Source organism: Pseudopipra pipra, chromosome 5 (assembly GCF_036250125.1).
Source record: "Pseudopipra pipra isolate bDixPip1 chromosome 5, bDixPip1.hap1, whole genome shotgun sequence".
In the NCBI taxonomy this organism is placed as follows: domain Eukaryota; kingdom Metazoa; phylum Chordata; class Aves; order Passeriformes; family Pipridae; genus Pseudopipra; species Pseudopipra pipra.
Genome location: NC_087553.1, coordinates 25,361,747 through 25,384,032, shown reverse-complemented (window position 1 = coordinate 25,384,032; position 22,286 = coordinate 25,361,747). Strand labels below are relative to the sequence as shown.

At 39.5% G+C, this 22,286-nt stretch overlaps 1 protein-coding gene across 2 annotated transcripts; it reads left to right on the top strand.

Moving 5' to 3' along the window:
* The first annotated feature begins 20 nt into the window (after positions 1 to 20).
* Positions 21 to 22,131, top strand: ST13 (ST13 Hsp70 interacting protein). Of its 2 annotated transcripts, none has more exons than XM_064656701.1 (12): positions 21 to 246; positions 4,781 to 4,838; positions 6,068 to 6,137; positions 6,243 to 6,313; positions 6,834 to 6,900; positions 7,477 to 7,561; positions 10,006 to 10,116; positions 11,443 to 11,545; positions 14,790 to 14,906; positions 15,581 to 15,644; positions 16,781 to 16,881; positions 20,332 to 22,131. In XM_064656701.1, the coding sequence occupies exons 1-12, from the start codon at positions 137 to 139 to the stop codon at positions 20,458 to 20,460; spliced, it is 1,086 nt and encodes a 361-aa protein (XP_064512771.1). In that variant the 5' UTR covers positions 21 to 136; the 3' UTR covers positions 20,461 to 22,131. The 2 variants fall into 2 exon arrangements, with proteins under 2 accessions (XP_064512771.1, XP_064512772.1); XM_064656702.1 differs by lacking the exon at positions 21 to 246 and adding an exon at positions 537 to 681.
* Positions 22,132 to 22,286: the final 155 nt, after the last annotated feature.

Here is a 22,286-nt window from a genome sequence, read left to right as displayed (position 1 = left end):
GGGGGCAGGCCCTCTGATGGGCGGGCCCTCGAGGGGCGGGGCGGGCTGGAAGGTTCCGCGGCGGGGTGGGGGCGGGGCAGGGCAGCGAGCGCGCTTGGGCCGCCGCCGCTGGTGCTGCTGCTGCCGCCGCTCCGCCATGGACGCGCGCAAGCTGAGCGAGCTGCGGGCCTTCGTCCGGCTGTGCAAGCAGAACCCGGGGCTGCTGCACACCCCGGAGCTCGCCTTCCTCCGCGAGTGGGTGGAGAGGTCGGTGCCGGGCCGTGGCGGGAGGCGGCCGTGAGGGGAGGAGGAGCGGGGGGAAGGGTGTTGTGGCGCGGGACGCGGTGTGAGGGGAGGGGGGCGTGTCCCCTCGGCGCGTGCAGGCGCGGCCCCGCCGTGTGGCCGGGTTGGGGGCGCGCGGTGTCGCCCCCGCGGGTCCAGCCCGGCCCTGCGGCCTCCTCGGCCCGGCCCAGCCCGCCGGGGGTACCACTGGCGCCTTAAAAAGACTCGTTATTTTTTTTTTTGTTAGTTTTGTTTCGTTAACGCCGGCTAGTCCTGTTGTAAAAAGCCTGCCCCCCGGCCATCTCAGTGGCTCAGCTTTCCAGGCTGGAAAGCCCCAGAGTAATACTTACAGAGCTAATTCTCGCATTACGCAGCAGAGTTGGCTAGCCTGTCTTAAAAAGAAGCCGAGTTTGTGGGGAGGTGAGTGGCGTTAATTTACAACCCGGTACCCAAAAGCATAAAATACCCGACAGCTACGGTTCCTGTCCAAAGCGTGTTTTGCTCCTTGAAGTTCCACGTATAAAGTAGTCGAAGTCTGTGCTCCCCGTGAGCCTCTTCAGACATCTGCTGTTTATGCTGCGCGGGGCCTGTCGTAGCAGATGCTTCTCAATTAAAAATCATGTTTGGGTTCCACCCTGAGTGCCCAGAAACACCAGGCTGGAAGGGCTGAGGTCCTTTGCTGCTGGTATAGAACCCACAGGGCCCCTGTGTTTAGGTGCAGTACCTCTGCTTGGCTTTTATGGCTGCTACTCTAAAGAACTTTGAGAAGTGAAGGAAGTTCTTGCAGGTGCACACTTTATGCAACAGGAGGTTAAAAAATTTTTATCTAGTGACAAAGTGGGATTTGTTTTAGAAAATTCGTTTTAGTTTGAAGGTATTTTAACTGTGCTTCCTGCTGTATAGTATTTGTAATTAGTTGAAAAACCAGTAGGGCTTTGTGTGCATGCATATATATATATATATAAGTTAATACTGGCATTTTACAATATATCCTGTAATGAAAATGTCTACAATGAACTATTTATTAGTGGTTTTTTACAGCGATGCTTAAACTTTTTTATGCATCTGAATACTGGAGTGGTTGTAAAACCACTCCTATTTAACTTAACTTGGCTTTGCAGTACTGATAGTAGCTGCACCTACGTGTAGGAAGGAGATGGATGTCTGTCTTACCCTGCTGAAGGTCTTTAGTTCCTTTTGCTGCTGCGTAAAAGACTTCAGTGCCTTACCCTAGGTTTCCTCCATTGCTTCTGTTGCCTAATTCTGAAGGTGCAGACAGAGTACTTTGAGAGAGAGGGAGAGGAAGAACACTGACTTCTTTTGGCCAAAGACAGTGTTAGTTAGATGGTCACCTTTCCATTCCCTTTCTCCATATTAATGGGGAGGGCTCTATTTTGGAGGTTGATTTTTAGAGTTATGCTTGGTGCTTTTCTTATAAGTATAAAAATTAGGTTTTAGAGCTGTGGAGTGTATTTTCATGTAAAATCTTCACTGGATGTCTTTATCTCAGAAGTAGAAAAATACTCCAGAGTAGAACCTTCTACAGCTCTCTGAAGTTTTCTGATTTTCCTCACGTATTTGAGCTAAATATTTGCCGAAGTTATGCGCTTGGTAGGTGGCAGTGGTAGCCAGATCACTTTTCATGTAAAACTGTCTGGAAGTCTGGTGGGTTTCCCTCTGCTTTTCTGTAATAGTACTGCTTGCCGTAGGACTATTGAGTGCATTTATAGGCCCTTCTTCTTTGGAAACTGCTTGGAACAGCATGGCCTGGCTTCAGGTGGAAATAAGCTCAATAACTCTTATATCCCCCACTGAATTTTCAACTAAAATGCTGCTAATTGCTTTGATTTTTTTTTCTTAAACTTAATGATTCTAACTTAGATTATGCTAGCTGCTCAGAAAGCCAGAAGGAGATGCTTTATTTCTGACTAGCTGTTAATATTGCATCAGAAACGTTAAGTCTTACCTGTTTTCATGCACTTGTTGTCTTCTAACCTTTATTCTGTCTAGCTGTTGTATTTAATTTCTGTATGGATGCTCTTCGTAGAGAAAGCATACAGTAGTGTGTGACTATGTTTGGAAAGTGTTTTGACATCCCTTTTAGTCATGCTCATTTTTTCATAATTACATAAAAATACAAATGTTTTACTTGAATTATTATGAAATGAGTCATTAAAGGAAACGTGTTTAAAAACCCTGCAATTGAACAAAGAAACAATAGCAGTCCTTAGAAGTAAAGTGCAGAATCCCTAATTGATGAACAGGGTTTTTGCCTTTTTTTTTTTTGTTGTTGTTTTGGTCCAGTAGGCTTTGACCCTTTTGATTTCATGGTAATCCAGTTTCTCTCTAAAGGTAATTTTGCTGTCAGTGATAAAAGTGGATGCAGAAATAACAGTTGCAGTTCTTCCAGCAAGTCATAAACACCACACTTCTTGTGGCTGTGATGAGTGGAAGAATGCAGTCATTGTTGCAATAGAGTCCTGACAACTCCCAGGAGTTGTTACTGGCATTGCACAACTCTGTTTTAGTTTATTATGTTTTATGGGATTTTTTAATTAAACAAAGGATTAATTCAGAATCTATTTGTGTGTGTGTTCTTTTATACAGCTCAGTACCTGCCTTTTCCTCTGAGAGTATCTTGTGTATTCCTATACTGCTGAGGTTAAACACATTGCAAACTTTGCAGATATCCTTGCTGTGCGTTTAATCGTTGTAATCAAATACTGAGTTGAGAGATTTTAGAGTAACTTGCTTTTGAATTGCTCTGGAATTGTAACTAGTTTAAATAGAGAATAACAGGATAGCAAAAGCATTTCCAAGGACTGAGTGAAACCGTTAAGCCTTGGAAGTTGTTGAAATAGCATATTATAAAATGTGCATGTCTATTAGTTAAACTGATCTCAAAACTGTTCCAAGCTTGGATAGTTTGGGGGAGATGTGAAGAAGACAGAGGATACTTAAATTGTTTTGGTCTTGAGGTGATTCAAGATGCTGGACTTAAAACCAGCTGTTACCGTGGGTATTAGCTGTTATCACTGCTAAAGTGCTTCATAATTTGTAGTTTTCTTTGTGCAGAAAAAAAGTTCCAAGGCTTCACTAGATGGTCCCTGTAGTCTTCAAGAGGTCTCTTTGGTTTTTACAGACTAGTAGAGTTATGTGTTCTATTGTCAGCCTACGAGGGTAAAAATTTAGGAGGAACAGTTACTACATGTTCTGTGTGTTCTGCCTAGCTCTGTAATGATTTCTCAGACTGTAGTTGTTTAGTCCTTGCAGTATAACTTAGATTAAGTAATGTCAACATTCCAGGGACACATCTAGATTTTTGGAGTAGCTTCACCACATGCTGGGGTTTGTCCCTTGTTTTTCCGTGTAAACAAGGAGTAGTTTAGTGCTGTTTGCTTGCCTTTTGCTGCAGGGCCTTGTGCCAGGACCTGTCAATCCTGTCATCTCCTCTTCATTCTTCTGCCCTTTCTCCCCCAATTCATCCCTGTCCTGGTAATGTCTCGCCTCATCCAGGTTTGTTTTCAGCCAGTTTGGGGCCTGGCTGTGAGACAGTGCTGCTGACAGGAGGGAGGAAAGAGGGAAGAATGGACTGCAGTAGCCTGACTTAAGGAGCTATAACTTCTTATCCTTAGGGTACAGTTTTATGTTGCACTAATTCCTGAAAGTAGATAGTCCTGCACCCTTCCAGTTCCTCCTGTCCACCCCTGTTTGCCCACATCCTTCTCTGCCCTGCATCCCATCAAACCAGTTGTGTGGGACCCCAAGGAGCTGGTTGTGCCCATTGAGTTAATGGAAACATTTTTATTGAAAACCATCAGCAGATGGGAATGCAGGGCAGAGGATGGATGGGAATGTTACTCCTTGTGGCATGCTGCCATCAGGTATGATTAGATGTTCTATGAGACAGCTGGAGAATTCAGCCTGTGCTTACTCCTGGCTGCTAACCAAGATCGATATCATGTAAAAGTTTATTCTGTATTGACAGAATGCTGTCTCTACAAAGAATGCTCCTTGATTGTAGCAGAGGGAAGGCATGAATATTGCAATACATAAGAGAAATGATTTTTTTTTCCTAGGCAGCAATTTTTTTTAATTGCATAAGCATTTTGACTCATTCTCTTTACTTGTTTGACCTCTGTTCCAGAGATAATTCTAATTTTAGTAATATCTATAATTATAATATTTATTTTGATTCAAACATAAATTACATTTAAAGGAGAAAATCCATTTAAGCCAAGGAGGCAGCTTTCCGTGGTGAGAAGGGGGAGTGGGTGAAGGGTGATGTTCATGAGTCCAGGTCTCAGTGGAGTTGTACAACAGACAGAGTGCTTTGTACTGCACTGAGAAAAGCATGGGGGATGTGTGCACAGTTTGCTGTTTTGAAAGTGAGTTGGATCATCATGTTTTGTGTTACAACAGAAAGCTGAGATTATCAGGATTTGACTCAATAAAATACATGACATTATTTTGATAATCTTACTGTTTTGTTTTTTCTTTTCTCTATTTTACTGAAAAGTATGGGAGGCACAATTCCGCCTGCTCCAGCCAATACCTCCACAGAGGAGACAAGTAAGGTGAGATACAAAAAAATTTATCATTGAAAATTAATATTTGGATGCTGCAGAAATTACTGAGCAGAAGGGGAAAAATTGTTGTCAGTTTTCACTCAGATAGGGTGGGTGAGTGTGACAATTCAGTCTGAAGCCTGCCCATTGTGTGTTGTAGATGACTTGTTACAGATGGCTTCCTAGTTTATTTCAAGGGTTATCATGCTCCATTTCCCTAATCCTGAATGCCTGATGTTCTCTGCAATGCAAATGCCAAACAGTGTCTTGACTTCTTTTTTTATGTTTGCACTGTCTGTTTATAAACCTCTTCTTTAGTCATTAGTGGATTAAATTATAATCTTTTCATGAGAAGAAATATTAACGAGTGTGATAAGTAATGAAGTGAACAGTTGAACTATCAAATTTTTAACACAGTATTGTGGAAGAGATTTTCATTGGGATTTGTCTGTTTATTTTAACGGAGATAATAAATTTGCCTTGTAGATATTTATATCAGGATTTTTTCAAGCATGAAATTCTTTTGGAAAAATGTTTTTTTTTTTTTTTTTTAAATTTAACAACACCGTGGATGCTGGAATTACTGACTGGTTTGAGCTATATGGAGGGATTGTGTGTATGTACTGAGTGTAGTCTGTGACACTGAAGACAAGCAGCTTATGTCTGTGATAAAGCAGAATGTGCTAAGTTATGGGTTTCAGATGAAATTTAGTTAGAAGTTGATAAGAAAACCTTTGAAAATTTTTGAAAAAAAACGTTTTGAGTATGTATAAGTGGCAACAATCTCTGACCTTGGCAAATGGAAACAATATTTAAATCATAGTCATCAGCTCCTTGCCAAAGGACCTTAGCTTAATAGTATTAGATTGTGAGATTTTTTTGATCCAGAGAATGTGTGAGGGAAGACAGGAAGATTGGAGAGGTTGATTAGTAATCATTGCAAAACTGGTACTGAATTAGGTGTTATTTTGATTATTTGGTTTTGATTATTGAATCACATAATTTGAAGGACAGGCTTTACCAATTACAGAAGTTCGTGAGTCCAGATTTGGGCTGTGAAATATTTGCATACATGATAGACTTAATCTGAGAGGAGGAAAAAAGGAGATTAGTATCTTAAAAATAAAATGGTTCAGCTGTAGAGTGATCTGATTTTTCTAATACATTGTTATTTATGAGAGTGGAACTAGAATATCAGTCAGAAATAATGTATGCTTACAAATATATTTCTCTCTCAGGGCAAAGCAGAGGAACAGCCAGAGGAGCCGGTTAAATCACCAGAACCAGAAAGTGAAGAGAGTGACTTAGGTAGGGAAAATAGATTACTTTATTGCATTTTGCCAATGTGAAAATTATTCTGAAAATCTTCTCTCTTTAGATGGTGCTTAGTCTTGTGTTTTGTTTTTCCTCCAGAAATTGACAATGAGGGAGTGATTGAACCAGACAACGATGACCCTCAAGAAATGGGGGATGAAAATGTGGAGGTAAGGCACAATATTTTCAGTGTGGCACTAGGAAAGATAGGGAGAGGTTTTGCATTTAATCAAGGATAGCAGCTGAGGGGGGATGAGTACTGTATTATCTGTGCAGCCAGCTGTTGCTTTGTCTCTTTTTCTTCTAAACAGAAAACTTACTAGCTTAAAATCACTCTCTTCTTATTCAAGATTAGAGTCAGTCAAAAAGTTCCAGAAGGAAGATCAGGTCAGAAAACAACAAAAAACCTTATCAAAACACCCATTGAGAACTAGATACATAGAATTCTGCCATTATTAAACTTAGCTTTCGTTCATTTTGTAGCCAAAAATATTGTTGGATAATGTCTTCAAGCTGAAAATAAAGGTTTTTGTGGCTTTTTTTGAACTATGATTTCAATGCAAATTAAAATAAATATTCAGGAATTGGAAAATTGAAGCTCTTTCCTTTGGTACTGTCTTAGCATGGTAATTCTGGCCTGGAATCTACAGCTTTTGGATTTTGTGTGTGTTTTTCATTTTATTTTGTTAGGTAACTGAAGAGATGGCAGATCAAGCTAATGAAAAGAAGATTGAAGCAATAAATGCTCTAAGCGAAGGTGATAAATTGTTTTTTAGTACATATTCAAAGACATTAGGTTTCATTCTCCTTTAAAAGAAAAGTAAATATCTTGGATCATTTTGAATGCTTCCACGGAAGAGAAGACCCACTGCTTGTTCGATATTCAGAATTATCCAGAATATGAAAGCTTCTTTAAGTGCTGCCTTCCCAATGTCACTATAGTTTTGGGGAAGGCAGGAGAGGGGAATGAGGCACTGCAGCATCTTAATTACAAATTGATCATTATAGTACTTCCCTGCATATTATGATTTGTGTCTCTAGTGGTTTGTCTTAATGCAGCGAAAAGCTGTATAATAAAGATGTGACATCCTAATTGATTACATTCAAAGTTAAATGTTCCCAATTTAATTGGGAAAAGTCTCTCTTCTCATCCAGCATTAATTTTGGAGTGTGTATGTCAGTACCATAGCAAGAGGGAGAAATTGATTTTCCTTTGTTGATAATTTTCTGTCTAAGAAGTGCCTAGGGACGTAGCACCCTGTAAGGCAGGTTTGGGAATTTGGATGTAATTTCATTGCATAATGATTGAAACTTCACTGGTACTTATATTTAGGTGAACTTCAGAAGGCTGTTGACTTGTTCACAGATGCTATCAAGCTGAATCCTTGTTTGGCCATCTTGTATGCCAAGAGGGCAAGGTGAGTCATAAACTACTGATGTATGTTTCTGCCTGTTCTGTTATTTCCCTTAAGGTGTCTAAATATAATGGCAACTTGAGGATCTATGTAAACTTAAATCACGTGAGGCAAAGAGAAGAGCTCATTTCATGCATTTTTCCTTATATGTGATTCACCAGATTTGCTGAAGCAGCCATATAAAGGATCTTGATAATAGAGTAAATACAGAATGGTGTTCCAAAATGCACTGTGGTAATATTGTTAAGGAAACTTTCCTGTCTGACCTTCCAGGAGCCATTCTAGCAGTCACACTCACACCACCTGCCCTGGGCCTGAAGCCCCTTTGTAGCTACACACCCCACACTCAGTCAGTCCAGGTGTCCTTGCTGTCTTGACCCTGGGTTTCCCATAGCAGAGGCTCAGACATCTGGATCCTTAAAATAATTTAATCATGGTGCAATAACAAAATAACAGCTCCTCCAAGGAGGGACTCTGAACAAAAGAAACCCTGGTTTTTTTATGCCCTCACAGCCTGAAGTGTTGGAAGGTCTGGAGTCCTCAGCTCCTGCAGTGTCTCTGAGTGTCTGGTCACCTGGCTGAGCCACAGGTCCCTGGGCCTTTTGTTGTGCAAAGGTCTCTTCACCCAGAGCTCAACCTGCAGCTGCACATCAACCTGTCTGCACCAAATGTATTCCTCAGCATTATGGTTTTCAGTATGTTGAGATAGAGTAATGCTGGGTAATAAACATTTGTAAAATCTGAAGTTTATTCTGGGATTAAGATGATTGAAATGATATCCTGTTTAAATGCAAACTTAATTATGAATCCTGTGAATTCCCTCCCTGTCATACCTGCTAAATAGATTTATTCACTGTGAAGTAGACCTGGTTCTGTTCAACACACTTGTGTTTGAATAGGACACATCTGTATCTCAACCCATTCACTACCCACCTGACTGTTAATTACATCTGCCAGACTGCAGATGATGCATTGGAAACTGTCAGATTTGTTGTGTGGTAATCCTAACTTCATAATGCACAAACATCTTTATCTATCTAATTCTGGGCAAGTATGGGTTGCAGAAGCAGAAGTTTGGGGTTCTTTCTCTTTTTACACAAAAAAACCTACTAACTGTGGATTATTTGATAGTTTACTGGGTCTTTTCCATAGCAAAGTATAATTCAAATAAATGTTCAACTTTTGGTGACTTTCGTGAGATTAATTAGTGTCCTTTAACTGTTCCATTCTAGTACCCCTTATCTGGTACCTGCCCTGCTGGTTTTTTCTTTTCCATATTAAACTTTTTGCATGTAACACCACCTGTGTACCTTAATACATTGTTGTTGTTGTTGCCATCAAAACAGTGTTTTTAAAATCTCTTACAGTACTATATCTTCTCAGGGTTTAGCAATGAAAAATAAGGGGAAATGTAGGGGAAATGTTAGGGGAAATGTAAAAGTTACCTTAATTTGGTCTGTTGTAGAAAGAAATGAACAATATATTAAGATATTGTAAAACTTGCCCTGCTGATCCAAATGCTATGAGTAATTCACCCCTTGGATTTTGGTTCTGGGGGTTTGTGCTGCCAGCAGCATTGGAACGTTTGTCACTGGTGAAGTGTAGCTTTGGAACACAGACACTTTGTCTACCTGTTTGTTTCTAGAAGACCATGTGTGACTTTGTGTTTGCTTTATAACAAGCCTTAATGATGAAGTTACTTACAGGCATTATAATTGTTGATAAACTTTTCAAGTAGATGTAAAAGGACAGAAGTTCCGACTTGGAGTATGTTGACTATTGAATACTCTTGCCAATTCAGGAATGTTTTCTAGTGTCTCCTTCGGAGATTTTTAATTTGAAATGCCTGAACCTCCTAAAGTACCACTCTAATAGTCATCTGATATGCTTGTGTATTCTAAAATTTGCAGTTATTACACTTAACTGACGAGGGATTGGGGCTGCTTGCTAGGTTTGTGTTTGTTTTGCTGCTTTTAGTTTTGATGCCTCATCTCCTCGTGACTTGAGCTGTTGATCCTTGTAGCCTGTATAACTCTTCATGCTTTCTTTGTGTTACTCTGTTAAAGACTATGTAATATAGCATGCAGAATATTACTGTTGTTTTGTTCAAATTGCTAATTGCCATTTTCTATCGACTCCGGACACCAGTGGGGCTGAACTGTCCTTTGCATTTATGTATCCTTTCCTTCTGCACTAGAGTTATTCTTGCTGGCCAGGCTTGAGTCTGAACAACAAATGCTTTCAGTTCTTGCTAATGATTCACCTACAATTCTGGGAGGGTGAGACTAAATTTTAGTGACTTTGTTACTGCTACAAAATCTTTTTTTAACTCAGCTCTTCAAATACATGATTTCACTAGCTTGCCTGTTAGTCATCCAAAATTATTTCCAGCTTAAGTTAGTAACTTGGTATTTCAATATGTACAATAAATGTTCTTGTTCCCACAGTGTTTTTGTGAAACTACAGAAGCCAAATGCTGCCATTAGAGATTGTGACAGAGCCATCAAGATTAATCCTGACTCAGCACAGACCTACAAATGGAGAGGGAAAGCACATAGGTAATGAAATGCACCTGTACTTGATACTGTCTTTACTTACTTGGAGGGAACAGTTTTGTTTATATATTCTCTCCTTCTCTGTGTCTCTGAACTGTCTGTCTTGTGCCTGAGAGCAGTAACTGTGAGCCAAGAGACCATTGTGCTGAGTATGTGGCTTAGAGGAAAGGAAGGACAATGGTGATTTATTGATGGCAATTTATGAGCAGTCCTGGCACTGTCTCTTTCTCTCTCTTTTTTAACATATCTTCTAATGGCTTACTGCTTTTCTGAAATATGAGATCTAGGGCTGTGTATTTTATTTGTTTTATTTGTTTGGAGGTCTTTTGGTTTCACCTGGTTCAAGTTTTTTTTTACTAACCTATAATTCTTGGACATCTCTGCTGTCCTTATTCCTTAGATCCTAGAGCTCTTTTAAATAGTAAATTGAAATGCCTACTTATTAAGGAACCATTTGTTGCAATTGAGAGTGGTGTTAAGCAAACAGTGTAGTTATTTAAAATGGCATTAAGCATCTCCCCCCAACTATAGTTCAACCGGGGGTTTTTTGATTTTTTTTTTTTTTAATGACAGTAAGTCAAAAAAAAGGTGACCCTTCTCATGGTCAGTATGAAAGTGGAAGAAGTAAATGTTAATAGAACTTTAAAAAAAAGTGTTCAAAGTGTAGTATGTTAATGTCTACAGTTTTAATACACAGTGTGGAGCCTAAGAGTGAAAAGACTGGAGCATAGTTTGAATTAATACCTCTGTCTGTGAGCAGAAGTGCTTTGACCATTTAGTAATACTACCATTTGCTTAAATTTTTTATTACCCGCAGTTTGTATAAATTAATAGTAAAGAAGTGTGCACAGGAGCTTGTATGACCTCTTCAACTAAGACATGGTGCATCCAGGCAGCTAGGAAGTTTGAGTGTTGAGTAAACTTGAGGTAGTAGTGGTATAGACTTGTACAGAACACTGAACGTTTAGTTTTACACTGAACATGTGCCTAATAGTGCAGAATATTTTATTAGTGTGCTTCACATGTTTAGGTACCTTCTTCCTGTTAGGTCCTTCTTGTTTATAGCAGACAATGACACCAGCTCACAGAGGGTTTTTTACTCATTGTTACTTCAAACAAAAGTTACTCTAAGTGTCTGAACAAGCAAGCAAGAATCCTCTAATGGTATTGTGGTGTGCAGCTTAGAGGAAACACCATGATTATTAAATGTCTATGAGTCCTTGTAACTCTAGGTAAAAATTCTGAATGCTGCATGATTAAATATTTTGAAGAGCTGTAGGTGTTCAGTTTGCTTTTTCCTTCTGAATGTTCGTGTCTTCTGCATTCCAGACTTCTTGGCCACTGGGAGGAGGCTGCTCATGATCTCGCATTAGCTTGTAAACTGGATTATGATGAAGATGCTAGTGCCATGCTGAAGGAGGTGCAACCGAGAGTAAGTGGAGAAGAATGTTGGAGATCTCGCCTGTATTTTTCTGAGTGACATTGCTGCCTTCATGTTCTTCACTAATGTGCATTGCCTGGTGAAAATGTGTTCATATGTCATCTGACACTGGAAACTGAGTTTTTAAATCCTCTGTCTTCAGTCACAGCTGTTTATGGCTGCGTAGAGAAATTGAGTCTGTAAGACTGGACGTGTAACTGAAATATGAAATATGTTTCTTTTTAAAATTTTAACAGAAGAATCTGAAGCAGTTGAAGTTTGCCAGGTATTTTAGAATCTAGACTAAAAATATTCAGAAGAGCAAGATAACATTGATAATGGATTTTTTTCCAAGATATTTCTGAATTGATCAAAGCTTTGTCCTAAGCACGTTTTCCAAAGGAAGCATTTTGCTGTGGTTTGTACTTTCATTAGTCTGCCCCATGAGGGCAGCCTCAGCTCTGCACGACTGGTTTTCAGCTGTTCTGGTGTGGCTGATCCCAGCATTCTTCTAAGGAAGAACTTCTGTGTAACAAATGTAACACTGTTGATAGCAGGCTTTCTTTTTCATCTATTTCTGCCTGTTCCTTTGAAGTGGTTGAGACACCACAGATGGCAGCAGTTGCGTTGTATTGGGTTTACATGGGAAGTTTGGGGGAAGGTGGAGACTGCAGGGCTTGTAAGAAGAGACATGAGGCTGCCCCTGTATCAGACGGAGCCAATTCCAGCTGGCTCCTGACCTGACTCACCACTGGCCAAAGCTGAGCCAGTCAGTGATGCTGGTGGTGCTTCTGTAATGTTTAAGAAAGGGGTTAAAAAATGCAGCACAACAACTGTGAGAGAGAGGGAAATAAAGAAGAAAAATACGAGAGAAGCAACCCTACAGACACCAAGATCAGTGAAGAAGGGAGGGAGGTGTGCTAGGCATGGGATCAGAGATTCCTCTGCAGCCCCTGGAGAAGGCTGTGGTTAAGCAGATTGTCCCCCTTGAACCCACGGAGGCCCACAGTGGAGCACATATGGAGAATCCCTGCAGCCCATGGAAGATCCCATGCCAGAGCAAGAGGATGAGCCTGAAGGAAGCTGCAGCTCATGGAGAGTCCACACTGGGGCAGGCTCCTGGCAGAAACTGCAGCCTGGGGAGAGGAGCCTGTGCAGAAGCTGGTTTTCTGGCAGGAGCTGTAGCTCCTGGGGGACCCATGATGGAACAGTCTGTTTTTTAAGGACCCTGTGGGGAGGACCCACGCTGGAGCAGTTTGTGAAGGGCAGTGTCCTGTGAGGTGACCACAAGCCGAGGCTGGAAAAAAGCTGTGAGGAGAAAGGAGTGGCAGAGCTGCAATGTTGTGAACTGACCACAGCCCCCATCCCACTGTGCTGTTCAAGGTTGGGGGAGGAGGTGAAAGAGTGGGGGAATGAAGCAGTAAAGTTGACCTTTGTGAAGAAGATGGTTTTAGTTTTGTCTTTGTTTCTCGTTGTCTGACTATTTTTAATTGGCAGTAAATTAAATTAAGCTTCCCCATGTTGACTCTGTTTTGCCCATGATGGTAGTGGATGAGTGATCTCTGTCTTGAGATAATCTCAAGCCAGGAGCTTCTCCATCTTATTTTCTCTCACTGGCCTGTTGAAGAGGGGGAGTGAGGGAGCGGCTTAGTGAGCATCTGGCAACCAGCCAAGCTTAACCCACCACATACATAAACATTCCTGTGTCTAATAACTTAAGCTTTCCATTTTTCTACCATGTCTTTGTAGAAGATGCTGTCTCCAGCAAAATGACAATGGAAACCATTTCACAACCTATTAGTCTTCTGTGTTGGAGATTATTGATCTGTGGTTAATGTAATTAAGTCATAGGTCTCAACTCTTTTTTTTAAAAGGTATACTTAATGCTTGGCTGAGGGGGAACCTTTTATTTCCCCATTAATCAGCTGATGCACAGAAACAGCGGAGTATCTGTGATACATTGATGTGTGGTTGCCAACTGCTTGGGAATTTGTGTATGTAGCTCAAGGAAAAATGTATGATCTTTACGTGGGTGATTTTCAAAATCGTTAAGTGAAGATGATTTGTTCACCTAATTTATTTGCTTCAAGCTTTCCTAGAACTTTTTACTTTGTAGCACTTTCAGCTAAAAGTCTGAGTCAAATTCTAAAAATATTTAGTTCATTTCGATAAATACTTCGAAATAATGAAAATCCAAACTTTGGAAGCTCTTTATGCTTCATTAAAAAGAAAATAGGACACTTCTCTCTTAATGAGCCATTGAATGGCAGTAACATGAGGTTCTGATAGCACATACTGCATTCGATCTCAGTCAGTCCTGCTGCCTGCAGTGTGCTTTCTCTGGCAGATACACTTCAGGAATAATGTGGTCTTGAATGAGTATCTCCCATCTAAAATAAGTTATATCAAAGCTTTGCTGCTTATAAAATAATTTCTTCCTTTAAAGAGTATTCTAAAAGAATACAAGAGTATCCATTGTCATAGTAGTATCTCTGTTCTTGCAGTGTGATTTTGCTGTGTTTTTTTGTTACAGGAGTGTTGGAGAGCAACCATTGTACACGATTTGTGAAATAACAAACCATTTTTTGCAGTGATCTGTATGGATACGTTCCGTTTTCAGGAAAGCAGTGCTGCAGTTAGTTCTGTTGTTAAATGAGCCCTGACTGAGGAGCCTTAGGGAATTCATTGCTAACTCCTCTCTTCTGCTGGGGCTGTAAATTTGATATACTTGAGAAAAAGTTACTGTAGGAGGCAAACTTCCTCCCCACCAGCCCTTTCCTGGTTTGGTTGAGGAATTCTTTGGTCTGCTTATCTGCTGTAGAGGCATCTGCAACAGCATAACATTATCTATAGAGTGTGTGTGCACAGGGGGAATTATACTTTCTGTTGTGCCCTTTTCCAGGGTACTTGCTGGTTTTAGCCCTGGAAAAATCACTATTTCAGCATAAAAGCATGAGGGGACATGGAATGATAATGTGTTTAAGTTCTAACTATGGCACAGGTCCCCAAACTATTGCAAAAAAAGGATACTAGAGTGCATGTTCTGGTGAATGCAGTCAAGGCTGAGTAGACATGAATAACTGATTGCCATGGGAAGAAAGTAGCAAATGGCTCCTAAACCAAAGAGGCTTTTAGGATGTAAAATCAGATCTTAATTTTCTGATGAAAGCAGAAAAGCCTGCATGTATTTTCTATTGAAATACATTGTGTGATATACTAGAAACGTATATGAAGTTTTGGTATTCTATTGTTACAGGCTCAGAAAATTGCAGAACACCGACGAAAATATGAGCGGAAACGTGAAGAAAAGGAAATCAAGGAAAGAATGGAGAGAGTGAAGAAGGCACGGGAGGAGCATGAGAAAGCACAAAGGGTGAATATTTAGGCTTTAATATTTCTTAATAATTTGGAGAGTGTTATTTTGGTTGTAATGAATTGCAGAGAAAAAAAAATTAAATTTAAAGTCTTAAATTTTAGAGAGTTGGTTTCTGTCTCGATTACTTGACCAATAATGAAACCTGGAGAAGAGGGCATTTTACTGCATCTGTTTTTATAGCTTATGACAAAACAGTCTCTGGAATCTCCACTAATCCTGTATTTCAAAAAGTCAGTTATTGTAAGACTGTTCCGGAATAGTTTTCACTTACGTATCTCAAAATGGGAAGGTTTAAGTTCAGAACAATACTCTGCTTCTTTTCCTCAATTCCTGATGCAGTTTGCTTGTTTTTTCTTTGTGCTGTAGTGATATATTTTTATACACTGGGGTGGGAGTTCTAAAAATACAGTTGGGGAACTAAAACAAATCATACAGTTCATATTCAGTACAAACATATTCTGCATAACTTACCTGCAATAACATACATTAAGAAGAGTAGACAGCTACTTCTTGTCAGTGGTTTTGTACATAGTGAAGTGCTTTGTTTATTGTGGTGGCCTACCTGCCTGAAACAGTCTTGGCTATTTTTTTTTCTCCTAAACCCAGTTGAGCAGTAGCAAACAGGCTGCAGTTCCATTGTTTTGTGTGGAATGATGTGCTTTCATCTGCAGGAGGAAGAAGCAAGACGACAGGCAGGAGGAGCTCAGTTTGGTGGCTTCCCGGGTGGCTTCCCAGGTATTTTATTTTTAAGCACCAATACTTGAGGTAGAGGTGGCTCTTGTTTCCATATGGAGTATTATAACTACAGTTTTTACAGCATTTGTTCTCAAGACAGAGAGAAAAATATTTTATGAAGTTTAGAACTTGTCTACAAATAACTCTTGGAGCACTAGTGGGAAGAGGGATGAGATTCTTTCTCCTAAAGAAGATTGATGCTGTGTAGCAAGTAGAGGGAAGACAGAAATCAATAATTGTTAGTTAACAGAATGAAAGGATTTAGGTCTAGGTAAACAAAGAAGTAGAATTTGCTTGATAATGTGTTGAAAATCTAGAATAAAAATGTTTTCTAAATTACCCAGGGTGCCTTGGACCTATTCTGCTTAAGAACAATGGTTTTACAGTTGAAAATTTGGATTGAATATTATGGAAATCTGTGCTGGTTGCAAGCTATTGTTGAACAAAAGAGTTTCTTAAAGGAGGTAGTGCAGATTTTCTTATAGAAAAGTTGTCCTTGGCAGTTCCACAAAAATCAGGCTTTCCATGTTATTTTTTGGTAGAATGAACTGGTGAGAAACAAAAGTAAGTACTAATGCTCTTGAAGATTGAGATGTAGTTGAGGTGTAGGGTATGTGTGTGCTCCAGTTGGATCAGCAGCCAGATAGAGACGATATGTACCATGTTCAGCACAGCTAGGGAAGCTGCTGATTAAGGATTCAGTAAGAGAACCTCAAGCATTTTTTTTTTCCTTTGGTGGTATAATTTTTTTGAACCTGAAGTTCCCACCAAATATGGAATGTACCGGGATGTACTACTACTGATCTGCCTTTGCCCTGAATTGTTCACCCCAGGCATTCAAACTCCTTATTTTCCTGGGCTTTGGACCCACCTGATTTAAGTTAACCAGAAAAATAACTGTACTCATTACAAGCCTCCTATTCAATTGGGTTAAAAACACAGATGAAATAAGATGTAGGTCTTCACAGACAGAGAAGTTGAAGACCCTGCTTTCCATTCAGTGGACCAGCTGTAGCATTGTGGAAGACATGGCTTTAGAGATGTGGCAAGGACAGTATGTCTTAGTCTCAGAGAGCTTCCTGTACAGAAGAGTTAAATGTTTTTCATCATGCATTTTTCTTGTCTTGGGTTTTCAGGTGGATTTCCTGGGGCTATGCCTGGAGGTATGCCAGGAATGGCAGGTATGCCAGGTCTCAATGAGATTCTCAGTGATCCAGAAGTTCTTGCAGCCATGCAGGTGAGTATTTCTTAAAATCAAAGCTACATGTTTTGAATGAGAGAAGAACAGCACTTATGAGCTTAAGGGGAGGGAGGAAGATGTGACCTTCTGGAAAGCAATGGAAGGCTTGCTTATTTCTGTTGTAAAATTCTTTCCTTGTGTATGTGACGCCAGCCTGTCTGGATTCAATGTTAGCTATTTTTCAAACTAGTGGGAGCTTAATCAAAGATGACACACACACACACACGCATACCCTGGTCTATGATAGGCAACACTATGTGCTGTTTACAGTTTGTCATGTCTTTAGAAAAAGTCTCTCAAATGGTCATTTCCATTCACTGCCCAAACAAAAAATTATTGCTGTAACATAAGATATTGCAGTAATGTTGAGATGAGGATTGCCTTTCACATAGGGGGTTAAGTTTATGGTTTTTTCAAGAGACAGAGTAGTATCAGAATAGTTCTGCATCTTGGCATTTTCTGAATTCATGTTCATAAAGCTTACTTCTCTAGTAGACTTGATTAATTGCTCAATTAAGTAATTGCTCAATGTCATGACTAATTCTACTCAAGAAAAGTATTCCAGCAGATTAAATGGAACGTATCTGACAACATCAGTTTTAAGAGCAGGTGGGCTAGGAAAAATTGGAGCCATGTAGTTGTATTTGCATGCTAATATGATCAAGTATAAAGGAGTCTTGTTTCTTTTTCTGGATTGCTGTGGTTAGAGTTACATGTTGTTCTCAGCTCATTGAAACAAAGGCACCATAAGGGTGCCTTACTCAGAATGCCCTGGAATCACAAAAAAAAAATCATCACTTTCCATGTGATTTCATGGGTTCCCTTAACGGTTGCTGATGTTGGGAGACACACCTTTACTTACATGGCCACAGTCAACAATGTTGACTTGAATGCAAACCATCCAGAGAAGGCTCTTGACTTGTAGTTGTGTTCCTTACCTGGCTAATTTATGCTGTAATACAGGAGTTTGCAATTAGAGTTGCTGAAAACAGTGTTTTTAAGGTGCAGCTAAACGTTATGTGCTTCCCACATGCCTTTGAAAAGACTCCATTGCATGTTGATCTATATACTCCAACATAGGGTAGGACTCTGTTGCAAGAATGTGTGTTGACAATGTTTTCTGATAACGCAGGCAGGCTTTAACATGTACAACCTGTCAGCAAAGCCTTGAGTCTCTTGCTGACCTCTTTGTACAAACTTTACATCTGGGTATGATTTATTTAGCACTGCCACCTTTTCCTAAAATATCCAACTCTATGTTCTGGTCTTCTCTGAATTGGCAGTGTAGGCTCTAGTCTTAAAAGACAGTAGTTTCTACTGCTTGGCTTCTCCTCAGTGCAACTGTGAAATACGTTGATGGATAATGTTATCTGGCAGCTATTATGTCTGTTATCTGAGGTGTTACAAAAAAGTCTGAAGATACTGAATCACACAAGTCACTCCCAAATTGCTGTTTTAACTGATAGTGTGTAGAGGCTTTTCATAGTGAGGAGTTAGTGCTGAAAACTGGAGTATTCTGAGAGTAAAGACCACCACCTCAGTCTTTTTAGACTTGCTATCATCTCATCATCTTTGAGACTATTCTCTATGAGTTAACACTGAAATATGCCTGAGTCTTTTAACATCTCAGTAAACCTGACAACTGTGTGTGCCTGAACACGAGCTAAATTAAACTGGTTATGCTGTCAACTTCATCTTATCATCTGTAGAAGCAACCAAAGAACTAGGTATGGCTGCTTATGGACGTGTTTAGGGAAGTTGTTGCTCACCATTGACGTAAAGATAAGAATCTTACCTGCACTAGATGACCCTGCCTTGGTAGTGGGGCTGGACTGGATGATCTGCAGAAGATTTATTTCTTTAGGATGTTTCCTTTTTTTTATTGTCACTGATATTAGTCTTCTAAGCACTAAAGACTCAGAGCAGCAAAACTTCTTTAGCATTTCTTTTCACGTCTTCTTAATGACAGTAAGTTGTGACAGTTTGGAGTGACTTTTAATGCGTGTAATTTTGGCTCATTTTCCCCTAAGCCTTTTAGTCTCCAGAAGAACTGACTGAAATTTTAGTGTTTTTCTTATTTTACTGTTTTGCCTGTCTAGAGGATTCTTTAGAATTTCCTATCTTGCATGTGCAACTGCTTTCTATAGACACAACATGACATTTGTGTTTTGAGTCATGTAGTTGTTCTTTTCATAAGGAGTGATGTGCAAGATGAACCTATGGATTCTTTATTTGACATGTAGCTATATGTTAGATGCAGACTTCCACCAAAATATGTAAGTTGGAACCAAAAGACCACTGATAATTTTTTTCTTAGAAATATTTTTCATCCTTCTGTAACTAGACACTGGGTCATTAGGAAAACATTAGAAAACTGAATGTCTCCCTAGTGTCATTTATAGAACGGTTGCCATTCCACCTTATGTACTAAACACTTCCCTATGAAAGTGTTGATATCCTCAGTCTTAAACTTTATTTTGCTAATGTTGCTTATCAGTGTGAAACCTTGGATGTGTATAACATTTTTATAAACACCATCTAAGGCTGAGAGCTTCCAAGTTGCACAAGTACAGAATCATTTGCTTGCTGTGAATTTATAGGACCGTGAAACATGTAGCATAAAATTGGATATTTAACATTCATTTAGGTGTGCTTTGACGCAAACCAGTGACTAAGCTTACTCAGCTTTTTGTTCCAGATTCATACATAGGTGAAATCAGATTTAATGATGTGACATGATCTTTATAATCACATGCCCTATTTTGAAATGAATTCAAGAAGTTTTAGGTTGGAAAGCCTTCATTTTTTCTCTTGCACGGGAATACAGTAAAGTGGAGAAAATATGTCTAGTCTCTGTGTTCTGAACTTCAGCATTCCATTTTTCATAGACTTTGCAGATTATCTTTTGTGAGGAAGACAACACACTTGTAAATCCTCCAGTTGGTTTAGGAACCAAGACTAGACTCTTGGTTCCTAACATGTATAAAATATACCTGAAGTGCATGGGTAATTTCAGGGCAAGTCCACACCTACCAAATGCTGTTTAGGATCAGACTTGTTAGACAGTTTTGAATGCTACACACATGGAGCTGCTTCCTTCTTCAAAATGCATTTGAAAGATGCCTGAACAGAAATAATGCAGTAGGTGTAGCTGTGTTTAATAGCTCCTGTTCTGGAGAAACAGAACTCTTATCCTATTCCCCTTCTCACACAGTGAGCTATTAGGGTAACCAGTTTAGTAATGACTCTGGTGTTTACTGACACAGCTTTAACAACATGCACTGTATCATTGGATTCTCTTTACAGACTTCCTGCCAAGGGTCTAATGTAGTCTTGTCATGTTAAAAGCTGAGCAAGACTAGGTTCACGTGGAACCACGTAACCACTAACTTTTGTAGACTTGTTTTACAAATGCTCTAATTTTTTTTTTCGCTTTTTGTCCTGCAGGATCCAGAAGTTATGGTTGCATTCCAAGATGTTGCGCAGAACCCAGCAAATATGTCCAAGTACCAGAACAATCCCAAGGTCATGAATCTCATCAGTAAATTGTCTGCCAAATTTGGCAGTAAACCATAAAATCCCTGGTTCTTTAAAAATCATATCTGAATGGGAAGGATTGGATTTGGCTAACCAGTGTTGCAATAAAACAAACCACTTTACCTCTGATCTTTTTAAGAAGAGGAAGTTCTAAGGAGAACTGCTCTCTAGCCCCAAGCATTTACTTTATTCAATTATTGGTTTATAGAAACCCAAATTGTATTCAGATAACCTAGTTTCAACCATCCCTTCTTGTCCAAGAGTTGCAAGCTTTTATTATAAGTGTTACAGACAGTTTCCTCTGAATGAATGCTTCTGTGAGAAATTGTAATATTTCAGGAGTGTAAGATAAAAACATGCGAATTTTTTTTTTAATTTTTTTTTAAGGGATTTTTTTTTTTTAAGAGGAAAGAACTTTAACAGTTGAAGTCTGTCTTAATCCCCTTTGGACAGAAAAGTTGGCCTAGTCACAAGTAGCAAAGGTGGGACAAGTCTGAAGAATTAACTGGATAAAGGAATTGTCTGCAAATACAGGTTTTTTTTCCTTTTTTTAAATAGGTGACTGACTTTATATAGCTATTATCAGTATAATCATGCTAGCTAGTTACACACTGGAACTTCTGGCAGTACTGCAAATATTGTATCATTTTTGATCACCACAACTGTGCAGGAAAGGTACAAACCTACCCTTTGCGCAGCCTGGCATGATGTACGTATTGCAGAGGCCACAGAGGTTTTGTTACTTGTTCAATTCTTGTCCAGCACCTTTATGTAACATTTTATTTATAGTCTGGGTCTGGGAGAGCAGCTCACTGCCTGTGCTTGTGCTCCTGTCCTTTCCCAGTTGGCAGGTCCTCCACTGGTTGCACTCGCCCTTCCTTGGGGCCATGCTTACCAGGTTACATCTATTTGGAAACTTTAGGGAAGGAATCTTGTTCCCATCACTACCTCTGTCCCACTGAATGCAAGCCATCCAGAACATGTACATGCAGAGTTATATATCGGTGAAGGGGAGAATTCCCAACGAAATTGCAGCTCTGGGTTCTGAGTCTGTTTGAGTCCTTACATGCTTACTGATTAAAATGTCTTGGTCAAAGTCCTGCTGTCTCTTTAGAGGTGATGACTCTTTCTTCACTGCATTCTGTAGTCTTCCGTCTTTTCTTGTATCCTCTCCTTTGAAACAAAGCAAAGCCCCAAAAGAAAAAATCAAAACAAAAAGCTGTTGTGGTCTCATACCTCCATGGTTGTAGGTATGGGATATGGAGGAAAAGGTGAAGTAATTGGAGAAGACAGAACATTCTTTAACACTTGCAGTTTAACAGCATGGGTATCCTTGAAGCAGTGTCTGTGCTGACGATGTCCAGTGGATTTGTCTACCAATAAAGACAAAGTTGTTGCTTCTGTTTGTCTTAGCTAAAACATCTTTCTGTGGAAAAAATAATCCTAGTTACCTGTTCAACACTTGAGTCTCAAGGTTTGTATTACTTCTTTGTAATTCTGTATCTTAAGCCATAACTGATGTTACCATTTTGAAACAAATCTGGTTTGGTGTAGGAACTCAACAATGGTTGCAAAAAAGTAAATCCCCAAATGCTTTTTCTCATACTAATGACCTTGCAGAATGAAATGTGAATCTTTTTGCTTAAGAAATATAGTTCTGAATACTTCTCTTAGCATTTAAAAAATAAAGTATGGTTTTGAAAAATACAACTTTTTGGGTTTGTTTAACTTTCTGATAAAACCTATTTTGCTTAAATTAAATGTGGAAGTGCTTTAATTAAACTGTTAAAGCTATGGTTTAAATTGGAACTAAATGCCTAAGGGCTTGTCTTCATGACCAAATGAACTCAAATTACAATGGCATG